A 16252-nucleotide genomic window follows, 5' to 3' on the forward strand; every position below is an offset into this window, starting at 1 on the left:
TTACCTTCAGAATTATGGCTGGCAACTATAATAAGCAGTAAGAGTAACATTACAAAAAGATGTTTCACAAAATTTACAAAAAGAAAACAACAACAACAACAACAACAACCACCACCACCACAACAACAAAACACAATTTATCAACATCTAAGTCTAAGGGGAAAACACCCTGCATATGAAACTGCTGTTTTCCTGTCTTTCACACACTTTACAAGGAAAATATAGTATTTTGTTTTAGTTATATTTCATGCTTTCTTATCTGGACAGTAGCCAATCATTTCCACTTTTGGATGAACTTTAAACACACTAACCTGCATGCTTTCAGAACTTCTGTTGAACTGGAGTATATGGACACAGACATTGATGGTATAATTTGAGGTCTAGGTCTGAGGCCAACATTAACACTGACAGAACTCTCTGAGTTCTCGTGCCCTTCTCCATTAATTGTGTGTACTCCACTGTGAGGACTGATGAAGCTGGTAACAATGGGTGTCTGCTCAGTAAGCTTTAGAGAAAGTGTTTCTGTGGAACTGGCTGAAGAGGGTAAAGAAGTAGTAAGATTATCAGGCTTTTTATGAATGGCTAGATGAACATTATTTACTTTGTCACAAGTTCCAGTGTCACGGTCCACATTGTCAATAACTTCTCCAACCAAGACAGAAATCTGAGGATTGTCTACAATTATTAAATTTGGTGACATAGAATCTTCATTAAGGCTGGAAACAGGAATTGATGAGATCTGATGAATATGATTAGAATGTTCCTTTGCATTAACACAGATATTAGATGTGTCTCTATCTTGCCTACTCGTTTTAGAACTCAAGGATTTACTTCTTGAATCCTTGCTCTCTTTGGTACAGTTAATGATCTTTTGTTCTTCAGAGGTAGGAATATGTAAGAAATCGTTTTGAGCATCTCCCTTTGAATTTTGAGGCAGAGTATGATTTCCATTCTGATTCTGATTATCAGTGCTAGCTGCTTGGAGAGATTGTGTGGATCCAGTTTGAAATGGAGGTTGTTGATCTTTACCAAGACCCTACGAAAAGAAAAAAAACTTGATTTGAATATTATAAAATTCATATATGCAATGACAAAAATAAACAATTGATGTATAAAATATCTCTAGCACTGTCTATAATCAACATTTTAAAGTTTTCAGAGTAAAGAGTTGAACTTGAATACTTAATCTGATTCCATTTGCCCTCTTCCCAGGTTCTTCTGAATAAAAATTTGAGAACTTCATATTGTTCAATACTGATGTATACACTCTCACATTAAAAACACTATATTTATTAAATAGACTTAAGTTATAATACATATGCATACAGTCATAAACATAGAAAAACTAAGGTAATTATAATTTTTAATAAATTTAATATACAATGTATACTGTCTGGACAGTAAAATACATGTATTAACTATATATGTATGTGTATATATATGTATATATACACACATGTGTATATATATATATATATATATATATATATATATATATGACTACATTTAGAAATGGTGTATCTGTATTCATGCTCTCTGGTCTAAATTTACAGTACCTAGCTATTTGTCTGTTTTTTCTTTCACCTTATTTTTAAGTTTTATGAGTGTTTTGCCTGCATGTGTACAATATGCCTGTACTGCCAAAAGAGTCCAGAAGAATAAGATTTCTGGAATAGAAGATTTAAAGATAATTGTAAGCCACCATGTGAATGCTGGAAACTGTTTCATGTCCTCTGTAAGAATGCAAGTGCACTGAACCACTTCTCCAACCCTGATATTGGTTTTTATATATCAGAATATAAAGTAATCCTTCTTTAAAAGAAACAAACAAAACCCAAAACAACAACAACATTAGTACGTTTTGCTGCAGTTAGTAAAAGTCTGATATACAAAGGAAAAGCTGTTATGACTATAGAAGTGACTTACTGTGAGTTCAAGGTTATCTTGGTCTACATGAGGATAGCCAGGGCTAAACAATGACATCTTATTTAAAAACAAAAACAAAAACAAAAATCAAGACTGAAGTGATGCCTCAGTGGCTGTGAGCAATGGCTGCTTGTCCAAATGACTGAGATTCAGTTCTCAAGATCCACATGGCAGCTTATAAAGTTACATTTTCCATGTAAAATAACAGTAAACTATTTAAATTGTTTTTAATCCTTATTATATAAATAATTGTTTGTTATATAAATGAACATTTGTTAAACATTTAGGTACATTATGACAAGTAATTTCAAGAATTTTCACAGATAATCAGAAAATAAGCACACACAAGTTTACTTTTTTTTTCTCTAGCCACAGACTAAAGCATTAGGAATTGTACGGGAACAAGGTCTTACTCTGAAGTAGTGGATTAAGTGGAGCTCACTTTGAAGAGCAAGTTGGCCTCAAATTCATAGAGATCTACCTAGCTGAACCTCTGGAGTGCTGGAATTAATCAAGGCCTATGCCACAATTACCCAGACCAAAGAAGTTTAAATTAAAAACTTTTAGTGCACCTTCATTATGTGGTGAAAGCAAAAATACACGGGATGTCTTTCTCTGAATATAATGAAAAAAGACTTATAAAATATGGACTTCATTCAGTATAGTGATGATGAGCTGATCTTTTTTTCCATTTTTATTGGATATTATATTTACATTTCAGATTTTATCCCCTAACCTCCCTTCCCCCCACCACCCAGGAGCCTCCTATGCCATCCTCCCTCCTCATGCTTCTATGAGGATGTGCCCCCACCAACCCACCCCCACTCCCACCTCTCCACCCTTGAATTCCCCCCCCACATGCTTGGATGTAGCATTACCTGAGGACCCAGCTATACCACTCCGGGACATATACCCAGAAAATGCTTCAACATATAACAAAGACATGTGCTCCACTATGTTCATAGCAGCCTTATTTATAATAGCCAGAAGCTGGAAAGAACCAAGATGTCCCTCAACAGAGGAATGGATACAAAAAATGTGGTACATTTATACAATGGAATATTACTCAGCTATTAAAAATAATGAATTCGAGAAATTTTTAGGTAGATGGGTGGAACTAGAAAATATCATCCTGAGTGAGGTAACCCAATCCCAAAAGAACACACATGGTATTTACTCACTGATAAGCTGAGATTAGCCCAAAAGCTTGGAATAGCCAAGACTCAACTCATGGACCACATGAAGCTCATGAAGCAGGAAGACCAAGTGTGGATGCCTCAGACCTACTTAGAAGGAGTAACAAAAATACTCAAGGGAGCAAATATGGAAACAAAGTGTAGGACAGAAACTGATGGAGGGGCCATCAGGAGACCATTCCACCTGGGTATCCATCCCATGTACAGTCACCTACGCTAGACACTGATGTGGGTGTCAGGAAGTGCATGCTGTCAAGAATATGATATAGCTGTCTCCTTAGAGATCTGCCAGAGACTGACATATTCAGAGGATAATGCTCACTGCTAACCACTGATCTGATCAAGGATTTTCCCAATAGAGAAGTTAGAGAGAAGACTCAAGTAGCAGAAAGGGTTTGTGACCCCAGGAGGAAAGCAATAATACCAACCAACCAGAGCTCCCCAGGGTCTAAACCACCAGCCTGGGAGCACATAGGGAGAGACACATGGCTCCAGCTGTGTATGTAGGAGGATGGCCTTGTTGGGCATAGGTGGGAGAGGAGATTCTTGGTCTCATGAAGGACTAGATGAACATGGGGTGGGGGGGTGTGTGAGGGTGGGGAGGGGGAGTGGGGTGGAGGGTAGGTGGGGGCACAGCCTCATAGAAGCATGAGGAGGGAGGATGGGATAGGAGGTTTCTGGGTGGTGGGGGGAAGTGGGGTAATGGGATAAAAACTGAAATGTAACTATAATACCCAATTTAAAAAATAAAATAAAATCTCCAGCCCGAGAACACAAAAGGAGGGACTCATGGCTCCACCTGTATAGGTAGTTGATGGTGGCCTTGCCAGGCATCAGTGGAAGTGTAGGGCCTTGTTACCTGAAACTTTGGATTCCCTAGTGTTGGGGAATTGCAAGAGCAGGGAGGCGGGAATGAGAGGATGGTGGGAACACACCCTCATAGTAATTGGAGGAGGGGGGATGGGGTAAGGGGTTAGGCATCAGTGGAAGTGGAGGGCCTTGGTGCCTGAAAGTTTGGATTCCCTAGTGTTGGGGAATTTGAGAGCAGGAAGGTGAAAATGGGAGGATGGTGGGAGCACACCCTCATAGAAACTCTCAGAATTATATGGATTAGACATGACAGAGGCAGGCCGCCAGAAGACTAGATTCCAGAAATCAAACAAAAAATTATCTTGATAATAAAATTTGTTTTGAGAATTGTACATTGCAGAATACATAGCCTTGGTGAATCTACTCATCAAGCAAGCTGAGCAGACCTGCTCAAACTTCCGATGTCCTGGAATTCCAGCTGGATGCAGTGAAGACACAGCATCAGAGGCTTATCAATTTACTCTTCCCACCACCCCTCTTCTAATATCTCAATACCCATAATCAACTTGAAGAAGTTAAAGAAGAGCGAGCACCCCCTATTTCCTGGGCTTGGGGTCTGAGGTGGTTAATATTGGGCTGTCTTTCTAGGGAAAAGTAGTAGTTTTGTTGGAACAGGGAGGATTAACTAGGATTTATTGCTTAGCCATAACCCATTGGTAGAAATATGTATAATTGTTATTAAGATGAAGGTATAATTTCTTAAATAGTACAAAATTTACTTTGATTTCAAATTTAAGGCTTTCATTGGTACGAGCTTCTTACTGATATAAAAGTGAGATGAATATTGTTGCTCTCATAGGCATTGTGCCTATATAACACATTTAGGAATACAGGGCTTAGACCCAGTCCTTCTTTAACTTTTCTAACTGATTTGAGATGGTCAGCCTGTGAGTAAAGGACCTATAGCAAATTCATGGCTTTGAGTTTATTGTTAGGGTGTTTTCTATATTGTATTTAGAAATAGCTGAGAGGAGTTAACAGACAACAGTCCAGATTACCTTACATGGATAGTTGGTTTTCAAAACGTCAGAAGTCCACAGAATTGTTATGACAAACATTTCTGTATTAATGTTCATTTTGATTAGAGACCTGTCTGCTCCTGACAGCTATCTGTATTGGATTCTAGGAAGAAATTGAGCATCTTTGGAGTTACTCCAGTTGTGGTGAGACAGCCACTAGACAAGAATTACCTCTTTCCTTCTACAGACAAATTACTGTCCAGAAAAGGACACACTTGCAGAAGTCGACTGATTATATCTGCCAAGACAGAGTAATCAGCCCTTAATAATTCTGCATCACTAGGTCTGTCAGATAGATGATCCTGGGCCAGAAGGCTGAAAATTTGATGCTCCAACGTTCTGTAGCATAGGGACTGTCCAGGTGTTCAGAGGTCTCTATAAATTGGCTAAGTTTTAAAAGCTATGCTTTGTGCTTCCCATAATTTCAGTTAACTCAGTCATTCTGAATTTCTGATGGGGTTGAAAACTTATAGTCTCATAGCCAATCCTTGCTATTTACTTTGAGAGAAAAGATTTGAGTGGATGGTTTTCAGCTGGCATTCATTCTAAAGCCAAGAAAAAAAAAAAAAAAGCCAGGTTCAGAACTAAGTCTTTCAGGTAGGACAGATGACAGAGGTTCTGCTTAGTCAACAAAATGATGGACTGGGCATTAGGTCTATCTTGCACCTTCTTACTGACATAAATTGGTATAGTGATGCTCTAACAGTATTTTGAGAGAAAAGCTTTATTTTAACAGGAAGGGTGATATGTAGGAGGAGCTAAGGTGGGAGGAGTATGTAGAGGAAGAGGAGGAGTAAGGAGAAGAGGAATAAGGAGAGGAGGAGGAGAAGGAGAGAAGGAGCTAGGTGATGAGAAAGAGAGAGGGGGGACAGACATGGAGGCAGATGTTCACATGTCTCCGCCAGTCAAAGATAGTTGATATATCTAGGTTGGGTATTGGGTTACACTTATGATTGATATTGAGCATTACCAAACTTATAAAGCCTTTGGTTAATGTTGGGGGCCGACTTTTAGCAGAAAGCGGCTATCAGCTTTGCAGCCATCTTGAGCCATATACCCTGACATGAGACTTGGATTACAATAGCCTACAACAGCTGAGCACACTCTGATAATCTTGGTTTAGATATCCAGGAATTTCCCTTGGGTGTGTGAGACTTAAAGGTGTGCGACTTAGAGATCAGATTTAGAGACAAGACCTAAGAGCATGATTAAAGGTGTGACCTAAAGGCATGGCTTAGAAGTGAGACATATAAAAGGCAGAGGCAGACGGTAGAGAGATCAGAGAACCAGACACTTTAGAGAGTACAACTTAGAGAACAATTTGGAGTAACAGAGATTCAGACACTAGGAGTAGGAGTAGACATTAGACACTCGGAAGAGAACAAGAAAAAGTACAACTAGGAACTAGGGGGAGTACAACTAGGAACTAGGGGGAGTACAGCTAGGAACTAGGGGGAGTACAACTAGGAACTAGGGGGAGTACAACTAGGAACTAGGGGGAGTACAACTAGGAACTAGGGGGAGTACAACTAGGAACTAGGGGGAGTACAACAAGGAACTAGGGGGAGTACAACTAGGAACTAGGGGGAGTACAACTAGGAACTAGGGGGACTACAACTAGGAACTAGGGGGAGTACAACTAGGAACTAGGGGGAGTACAACTAGGAACTAGGGACTAGGAACTCAAGACTTGGGACTTGGACTAGGAAGAGAGACTGGTCTGGTCTCCATTCTTCCAGTCTGTCCTTACTCTCTCTCTTGCTGAACCCTGACCCGAAGACGAGTGCAGAGGAGTGGCAGCTTGGGCCGGGGAAAAACATTTTTGGCCGCCCAAAGTGGGGGGCAGCTCAGGCCTCAACATTTTTGCGTCCCACGTCAGGCCTCAACAGGTTAACATTAAAACAAAAAACGTACAAAAGCAAAAAAGAGAAGGGGGCATGGGATGGGGGTTTTCTATGGAGGGGAAATGGGGAAAGGGCATGGCATCTGAAATGTAAATAAAATAAGCAATAAAATGGAAAAAAATTAAAAATTAAAAATTAAAGTGGGTTATAGGGCCCAAAAAAGAATTTTCAACTAACGAATATCGAATGGCTGTGAAGAACCTAAAGAAAGGTTCATCTTTAGTCATTAGGGAAATGCAAATCAAAACAACCATGACATTCCACCTCACACCAGTCAGAATGGCTAAGATCAAAAACTCAGGTGACAGCAGATGCTGACTAGGATGTGGAGAAACAGGAACACTCCTCCATTGTTGGTGGGATTGTTAGCTAGTACAACCACTCTGGAAATCAGCCTAGTGGTTCCTCAGAAAATTGGACATAGTATATTACCTGTGGACCCAGCTATACCACTCCTGGGCGTATACCCAAAAGATGCTCCAACATATAGCAAGGACACATGCTCCAAGGACAATAGCAGCCTTATTTATAATAGCCAGAAGCTGGAAAGAATCCAGATGTCCCCTAACACAGGAATGGATACAAAACATGTGGTACATTTACACAATGGAGTATTACTCAGCTGTTAAAAACAATGACTTCATGAAATTCTTAGGTAAATGGATGGAACTAGAAAATATCATACTGAGTGAGGTAACCCAATCACAAAAGAACACACATGGTATGCACTTACTTGTTCTTTGACTATTTGTGTTTATTGTCTTGCTTGTTCCTTGACTATTTGCATCTATTGTATTATTAGACCCTCAACCTAGAACTGACCTTAATATGTGCATGTCATTAAAATGCTATAAAAGCAAAAAGGAGGAGGGGGGATGGGATGGGGGTTCTAGGGAGGGGAAATGGGGAAAGGGGATGATGCCATCTGAAATGTAAATAAATAAACTATTGAAAAAAAACCAAGTATTTTTTCTCTCAAGGTTCAACATGCTTATCTAGCAATGAGAAATCATATTTAGTATTTTTAGATTTAATCTTAATCCAAATCAGAAAGCATAGGATAAAAATGTTAAGAAACAACAAATGCTGGGTGGGGTATATATAGCTAAGGAGAAATACTGGTGGAAATATACAAACTGGTGTAGCTATCATAAAAATCAGGGTAGAGGTTGTTACAACAGCTAGAAAATGTTGGGGGCCGACTTTTAGCAGAAAGCGGCTATCAGCTTTGCAGCCATCTTGAGCCATATACCCTGACATGAGATTTAAATTACAATAGCCTACAGCAGCTGAGAACACTCCGATAATCTTGGTTTAGATGCCTTGAGATTAAAGATGCCTGAGATTAAAGGCGTGTGAGATTAAAGGTGTGTGATTTAAGAGTATGACTTAGAAGTATAGAGATCAGAGTTAGAGACAAGACCTAAGGGCATGATTAAAGGTGTGACCAAAAGGCGTGGCTTAGAAGTGAGACATATAAAAGGCAGAGACAGAACAGATCAGATTCAGACTATAGAGAGACGAATCAGACACATCAGACATTAGGTAGAGTCTGCCCTCACCCTCGCTCTTGCTGAACCCGACCAGCAGACCATAGCGGCAGCTTGGGCTGGAATACAGTGGCTGCCCAAATGTGGGTCAGCCCAGGCCTCAACATTTTGCCTGGGCTTCGATGTTTTTTGGCCGCCCCAACGTGGGGCTAGTGTGGACCCCAACATTATTTTGGTCGCCCCAACGTGGGGCTAGTGTGGACCCCAACAAGAAAACAATCTACAAAATGATCTATCATCTACTCAAAAGACTCATCCATGTACATTGTTGTCACAATGGACTGGAAACAGCCTAGATGACTATCACTAAATGAACAAATAATAAAAACGTAGTTCATATACACAAATGACTATTATTTCACTTTAAAATAAAAATGAAAAATATGAAACTCAGACCTAAAAGGAAAGAACTCGAAAAATCATTTTGAACAAAGTTACCATGACCTGGAGAGAATAATGGAACAAATTTCCTCATATGTGGATGGTAGCTTAGACTTGTTAAATATGTGTGCTTTTAGTTAAAAATACCCACAAAAGGCAGGAAACTAACAAGGGGTCATGAAAAGAAATTTCAAGTAAAAGGGTACAGAACACAAGTGTTATTAAGGGGAAAAGGGAAAATCAAAACAACAGAACAGGAAAGGTTAAGTGGAGTGGAAATGGAAGAGTAAAAGAGGGAGTATTCAGAGGGATAAATAACCCATGTGGAAACCAAACAGAGTAACATTAAAATAGGAAAACAATGCCTACGCATGCACCATGGCTTAAAAAGACCAGTTCCAAGTATGGTCTACCTCTTTGAGTTGCTGGTCACTTCATTCCATCAGTCCTCACAAAACAAAACAAATGAAACAAAACAAAACAAAACAAAACAAAACAAAACAAAACAAAATCACTACAGGTACTGTCAAGCATATGGTTACTCTCCAGAAACTGACATTTAAGACAACACTGCTAAAGACACCTTACACCTGAGTCATGAGACACTGGGAAATCAATCTCATAGTAATGAGGCAAGTTATATTTGTAATGATTAGCTTTTACAATACTATAATGTTCTTCTACAATATCCAGCTATGAAACATGAAATTTACAATATAGCTAGACTGGCAAGATTAAGAAATAAAATATGGGTATAGATGATGTATGAATACCCAACTTCTTTTTCACTGAACTTAATATTCAAGCATACATATCATATGGTCTGATTAAGTCTATGGTCTATTCCATCCCTTCCAATTCTTCCCTTTTCTGCCCCACTATTTCTCCCTACAAACAACTTCATGTACTTTTGTTTTGAAACCATTGAGACCCTCACCACCACCACCACCACCACCACTACCACCACCACCACCACCACCACCACCACCACCACCACCACCACCACCACCACCACCACCAAATTACGACCATCTATGGGAGCATAAGTAGCTAATCAGGAAAAAACTCACTCCTGGCCCCAGACCTGGTGGATATGCAAAGAAGAAGAGATTATGGTGGGCTCAGCTGTTTATTATCACATATCTTTTCCCCAAAAAGTTTCAAATGTAATTATTGAAAACTGTAAAGAATAACTCTAAAGAGCCAGAAGAAACAGATGTCTACATGGAAAACATATTGGCTGGAATGGAAACCTTCGTTGTACGTATCAACACATAGGCTTGTACTGAACAGTCTCAATTTTTTTCTGGAGGGAGTGTGTCTCTAAATGAGAACAGAAGGAAATTTTAATCAGATCACATGATATGTACATGTGAATGAATATTAAATATTTAAAAATTACAGTGAAATGTCACTGATCCCTAATAAGCATTACTGGTTCCAAAACAGTGTCAACAGTTCAAGAAATAGTGTGTCCATCATGAAAGTAGGATACAAAATGTCATTATCAGGTTTAACTAGAGTTTGGTAAAGTTATAAAATTAAACGGTTGTACTGTTTAGCTTAGCCAAGATACCTAGGTATTTATTCCACTGATTTAAAGCCTCCAGATCAATGAAAACTGTCATGATAACTGTCAACTTATAACTACATAATCAACCAGTGACAAGATTAACAAACTATGTACCCACTGGAGAGACCATCATTTAACAATTAAAACTATAAGTAAAAGGCAGGGTAAACTACATGTAGATTTCTAAATAAAAGATGTCAATCTTGAAAGAAAATGGTGTAACATAAAAACAAAGGTAATAATCTGGAAAAGCTACAGTCCAGAGACAATAAAAACATCAGCGATTGCCCCAAGTGAAGGTGTTAAGTACAGATTAAATTTAGAAAACTGGATTAATTACTCTGAAGACTATATCAACCTAATGCAAAGTGTTAAGAGAAATTAAGATGTTGAAAAAGGAGGGGCTGGAGAAATGACTCTGCGGTTAAGAACACTGGCTGCTCTTCCAGAGGTCCTGAGTTCAATTCCCAGTAACCACATGGTGGCTCACAACTGTCTGTAATGGGATCTGATGCCCTCTTCTGGTGTGTCTGAAGACAGCGACAGTGTACTCACATACGTGAAATAAATAAATCTTAAAATACATGTTTTTCTCTACAGCTAAAACGTCTCTAAAGTATAACCTAAGAATAACATTTGAGGAAAAGTATGTCTGTATGTCTGTATCTTTAAAATCTTACTAGGTCTACAAAAAAAAAGTTCACAAAGCTTTCTCATTTTAACCACTCATCTTTATAAGTTATCCTTTAATAACAACAAAAGGCCTTATTCTTTTTTTTAGTAGAAAAGAAATGCATATTTGTTTTATTGACACCAGGCTTAAACTTGAGTTAAACAAGTAAACCCTGTGAATAGCAACATGGTTAAGATTCTAGCCTGCCTTCCCAAACCACCTTACAATTTAGTAAGTCAATAGGCAATCAAATGTCCTACATCTACCTGTGATCCTTAAATGCAAAAACAGATTGAATAATCAACCCTGCATAGTTATAAACCTGAGTTTTCTACTACAAACAGTCCACACACAACTGGTTCTGTATATACACTAGAAAGGATGATAAAGTTTCAAAACGCTGTAAGAAATAAATCTGTAACTACAGAAGCTGCAAATTTCAAAAGGGTATGGAAAAAAACTAAATCCAAGAGTTCCTTCTTATGTTCAAAGAAATAGACTTTCTGTACAAACATATATACAATTTTTACAGACAAATACATTTCATGAGTTTTCTTAAAAATTGAGGCTATTCAGTTTTGTAACTAATTGTGAACCTTAAGTCAATTAGTTTTTGGCCATCACTAGGCTAATAAACTTAAGAGTCCTCCAAACCAAGCCAAAGTAAATAGGTCTAAAAGTCCTGAGCACTTGAACTTTGTCAAGAAGCACACCCGTGACTGCTCAGAGAGTGCCTCCCTTCTTTTCATTCTTGTACAACACTGCATCTTCTTTTTTTTTCTTCTGCACATAAAAAATTTTTTAAAGTAATACAAAGTGCTCCTTCTAGTGAGAGAATAGATCCCCCTAGGCCTCTTCTGGCTCTGAGGTGGGGGCTCAGGCGCTGACAACCACTACTGCACCAATGACTAAAGTGAGATACACACTGGTAGGAAGCATAGCAGCTCTCACAGGACAAAGACAAAAGATAACTCTCCCGAAGGCAACCAAACACAACAGCATCATTTGGATAACCCCTTAGAGATAGGCTCAAAAGAGTATAGCTTAGAGACTAAACACACAGCTGCTTTTGAGTATAGGAAACGGCATAGTCAAAAACAGTTTACATAGCCAGACCCAGAGTGTCAATGACTTACCCCTCACCATCAACAGAAATGTCTTTCAAAACTAGAGAGTGCCCACATTTTTAATCCCAGCACCTGGGAGGCAGAGGCAGGGCTGTGAATTCAAAGCTAGCCTGGTCTACACAATGAGTTCCAGAGCTACATTGTGAGACCTGTCTTAAATAGATAGATAGATAGACAGACAGACAGACAGACAGACAGACAGACAGACAGACAGACAGACAAAGTATCCTTAAAGATGTAGGCAAACGGAGGCTTCAAGTCCAACTTGAACCTGACCCAGGTACCTAAATGGTGGGCCCTGGCCTCCTATGACCTGACTTTTACTACCCCAAGTGTAAGTCAGGGAAGCCCCTCATTGTCCAACAGTGTAATCACAATGACATTGGCTGTATGGAGTCTAGTCGGAAGCCTGAAGCAGCCTGCTTGCTCAGTATTTGGGAGGAGTGTGTGATAGATGTCTTAGTGCCCAAAAGCAACAATTTTTTTTCTTTTTAATAAGAAATTAAATTACATGTTCAAATATGATGACCTAATTTTTTTTCTTAGTCAAAAAGTTCAATGAGGGGCAGGTGTGGTGACTCAGGAGGTAAAGGTACTTGTGACTTAAGTTCCATCCCCAGGACCCACTCGGTAGGGGAATCGATTCTGGAAAGCTGTCCTCTGACTTCCCTGCGGATGCACACGCAGGCATGCAAGCACACACTCAAAGTAAGTGATAGATGTAATTTTTAAGATGAGCGGCCTGATGAAAGGAAGTCCTTAAAATTGCCCCCCACAGACCCTGAATGAATGAAAGTGTGAGCTCAAATTCGGAGCAGGAGCCAGCCCATCCTCCCTGACTCTAGGCTGGTTGATCCCCCAGACCTCCCATCCCCCAGACAGGTGCCCCCATCCAGTACTGAGTTTGCAGAAAATTAGGCTTCTCATTGAATTCGTTGTATTTCCCCTCCTAAACAAGCTCAGTCCGACTGTCAGCATAGTTCAAAACCCACACGACCAATGATTACCGGGAAGAGCTTGTGTGTACAAGTTGGTGTATCAGGGTTTTCCAAAACCTCCCAAAACTCGGACTGACTGTAGACAGGAGGGTGGATCAGGGTGCCCTGGGAGGCTGAGAATACAAAGAACAGATTCAGATCCGGGAACAGGGAACGAAAGTGGAGAGTCACTGTCTGCCGCAGGAGGGAGGGAGCAGCAGACTGGAAGGAACTGCCACAGTAAGAGAAAGAAGAAGAAAACAAGATCTCACCAAACCTGAAGTTAAAAGGAGCACTCCGACCTCCAATTCCCTGTCGGTTTTGTTTTAAAAATAAATAAACAACCAAACCAAGAAGCCACAGACGCAGCCCTTTTTCAACGGGAGAATCACATTAACAAAGCGAATAGAGGAAACCAGTGCTCTGAGTGTAACCTACCTACTATGAGCCCTGGGAACGGAAACACCTCTTCCCCGGTTTGGTAGTGGGTTTCAAAACAGTAGGGACAGCCAGCAAGATAAAGCTACAAGGGGGAGGGGAGCAGGCAGCCAAGCTTTTCCTGAACACAGGGAGTCTTCCGACCACAGGCTTTTAAAAGGACCTTTCTGGGGGCAGCTGACAGAGTCCCAGCTAAACACAGTGTCTGGCTCTCAATCAGAGCCGGGTGCGCGCTGAAAACCGCGGAGCTTTTAACTAGCTCAGGCACACAGGCAAGATGCATCACCCAGACTCGATGTACCTGGTACCCCCAACGACCCCCACGAGTGACCAGGGCTCCGGCAGGCTCAGCCCTGTGGCTAAGAGTACTACTGGGACAAAAGGAGCCACGCTAAAGCAGAGCGCCAGCCCCTGCGGGAGGAGGGGGGTGTCCTCATAGACTCTTCTTCGGGAGCAAGCCCCAGCCACTTACCTTCGTTCGGCCGTTTATCCTGTAGTTGCCCAGCTTTCCGCTGCAGTGGCGGATCAGGTCGTCCATGCTGCTCATGAGCAGGCCGATGGTCTCGCAGCCGGGCTCTTTGACCTGGATCCAGGTGATCTGATCCTCCCCCCCCCCCGCCCCCGCGCCCCCGCCCCGATGTCCTTGGAAGAGTCACTCTTCTGACTGACCAGCTGCCCGTCCGTGAACTTGCCGGTGTCCTGCAGGGCGACGCACCTCGTCGCCGATCTGCTGCCCCGTCTGCCTGCCCAGGAAGACGTCCACCACGCAGATGCCGTGCTAGTTCATGCACAGCACCATGTACTCCAGCGCCAGCTTCAGCTCGGGAAGCGGCTTGGTCTGCCCGGTGGGCCGGAGTCCTCCGCCGGGACTCAGCGCCTCCCCGGGGCCGCCGCCCGCTGGGCACAGGCTGGCGCGCTCGGGTCCTGGAGACCTGTTTGGTGGAGGATCCTAGGAGCCGGACTCTACCCGGCCGGGGTCGCTCCAGTCCTGGCGCTGGCGCTCCTTGCAGCAGTAGGAGGAGCTGCGGCCGCAGCGCAGCAGGTTCTCCATCTTCCCGCACAGTTCGCAGTACTGCAATTCGCGCTCGCTGGCGCTCAGCACGCCGGGCCCGCCTGTCAGACTGGCCATGGCCGCGGCAGGGCGAGCTGCGGGCCGGGAGCCGGGCGGCGGCGGGGCCGTCTGGGCACCTGTCCGGACCGCCGTGCCGCCGCCCGCTGCGGGAAGCCGCGCGCTCCCTGGCCTCGCCTGCCTCGCCGGGGCCGCCTAGCGCCGCGTGGCGCGGGAGAGCGCGCGGCCTGCGCAGCACACCGCGCCCTGGGAAGGCGGGTCCAGGCGGCTGTGTCGATAGGGGGGTGGGGGCGGGCAGGGCGCGGGCCTGCGGGGGCCTGCGGGGGCCACTAGCTCAGCGCGCCGACACTGCATCTTCTAATCATAGTTTTACTTGTAGGTTAAACATCCATTTTACACAAATCACCAACATTGTTAACGCTTCTCTCTCAACCCTATGAGCAGAGTAATGGAGTCTGCATGTTTATTGAACTCTTAAGAGTAGTCTGATGACGGACCATTCTTCCATCTCCAGACAAGAAAATCGAACCTTTCCATCCACCTCTTTCATTAATTCTAGGAATCCTCCTCCATGGCCACCCAAAGTTTGCTGAGAGTGTCATTCATACAGTAATTCTTTCAGAGGGAGCACTTTCCCCATGTATTTATTCTCCTTAGCCACGATCCTGTAGCCACCTTCTTTGTACTATGTTGCTACAGTAGAACTGGTCAGTTAAAATCCTGGGCAGCTTCAAGTCCACATTCACAGATACATTTGTTTTCACAGAAGCATGTAATTTGGTGGCTGGAATTTTAAGAGTCATGTATTGCACTCACAAGGCTATCTTACTAGCTATGCCAGGCCAGTCTCTACTCCAGCAACACAGGTACAAGGCAGCAGTGCATTTCTGACGCTGCCTTCTAGCTCCTGTAGGTGGAAAAATTCCACAAACCCATCCCAGGCCCTTTGTTTGACAAGCCAGTCCCGTTTGGTCCTTACAAGAACATCTGTGATACTTTCTGCTAACGGTTAGGTGTAGCTTTCTTGGTTTATGCTCTTTAAGTGTTTGGTCACAAAAGCACCGAAAGGAGTAAGTCACGATCCAGCCCCAGTTTGTTACGCCATCTTTGAAAACATGGACCATTACTCGAAAAAAAGATTTAACATCGTCTTCGTTTTTAATGTCCAGTTTCCGAAGCATGTCCTGGAAGGTGTAGGCTCGTGTTGAGCTGCACGCCATTGCCCACGCGTCGCAGGGTCTCCAGCGCCATGCAGCCTTCTGTGGCAGCCTCGCCCAGAGGCTTTGAGTCCTTGGAGCCGGTCGCCTGCTCTGCAGGTGCATGATGACATCCAGGGACTGGTGGTACCACTTCCTCCTCAGGCAGGAGCGGAGTGGAGGGCAGTGAGTTGTTGGCTCACACGCCCCAGTAGGGGCAGCATGGCCTGACCTTGGCGCCTAGCTGATTGCCTCTGGCTCACAGCTGTTCAGCTCCTCCTTGGGGAAACAGGATGGCAGCCAACGAGGCCATTTCATCTCCTCCGGCGGCACAAGGAGGAGGCTGAGCGGCT

At 42.6% G+C, this 16252-nt stretch overlaps 1 protein-coding gene and 2 pseudogenes across 1 annotated transcript in view; all 3 read right to left on the reverse strand.

Annotated features, from left to right (window-relative positions):
* Nucleotides 1–274: 274 nt before the first annotated feature.
* The window catches only part of LOC117701311 (histone demethylase UTY-like), a 21061-nt gene continuing 5083 nt past the window's right edge, over nt 275–16252 (reverse strand). Inside the window, exon 5 of the mRNA XM_034493091.2 lies at nt 275–1036. Within this exon, the coding sequence (XP_034348982.2) occupies nt 275–1036 (762 nt within the window). The remainder of the gene's footprint in view (nt 1037–16252) is intronic.
* Nucleotides 13917–14763, reverse strand: LOC143433763 (egl nine homolog 1-like; annotated as a pseudogene).
* LOC117701325 (induced myeloid leukemia cell differentiation protein Mcl-1 homolog pseudogene) overlaps nt 15524–16252 on the reverse strand; it is a 2807-nt pseudogene continuing 2078 nt past the window's right edge.

The sequence above is a fragment of the Arvicanthis niloticus genome (genome assembly GCF_011762505.2).
Source record: "Arvicanthis niloticus isolate mArvNil1 chromosome Y unlocalized genomic scaffold, mArvNil1.pat.X SUPER_Y_unloc_4, whole genome shotgun sequence".
Lineage (NCBI taxonomy): Eukaryota > Metazoa > Chordata > Mammalia > Rodentia > Muridae > Arvicanthis > Arvicanthis niloticus.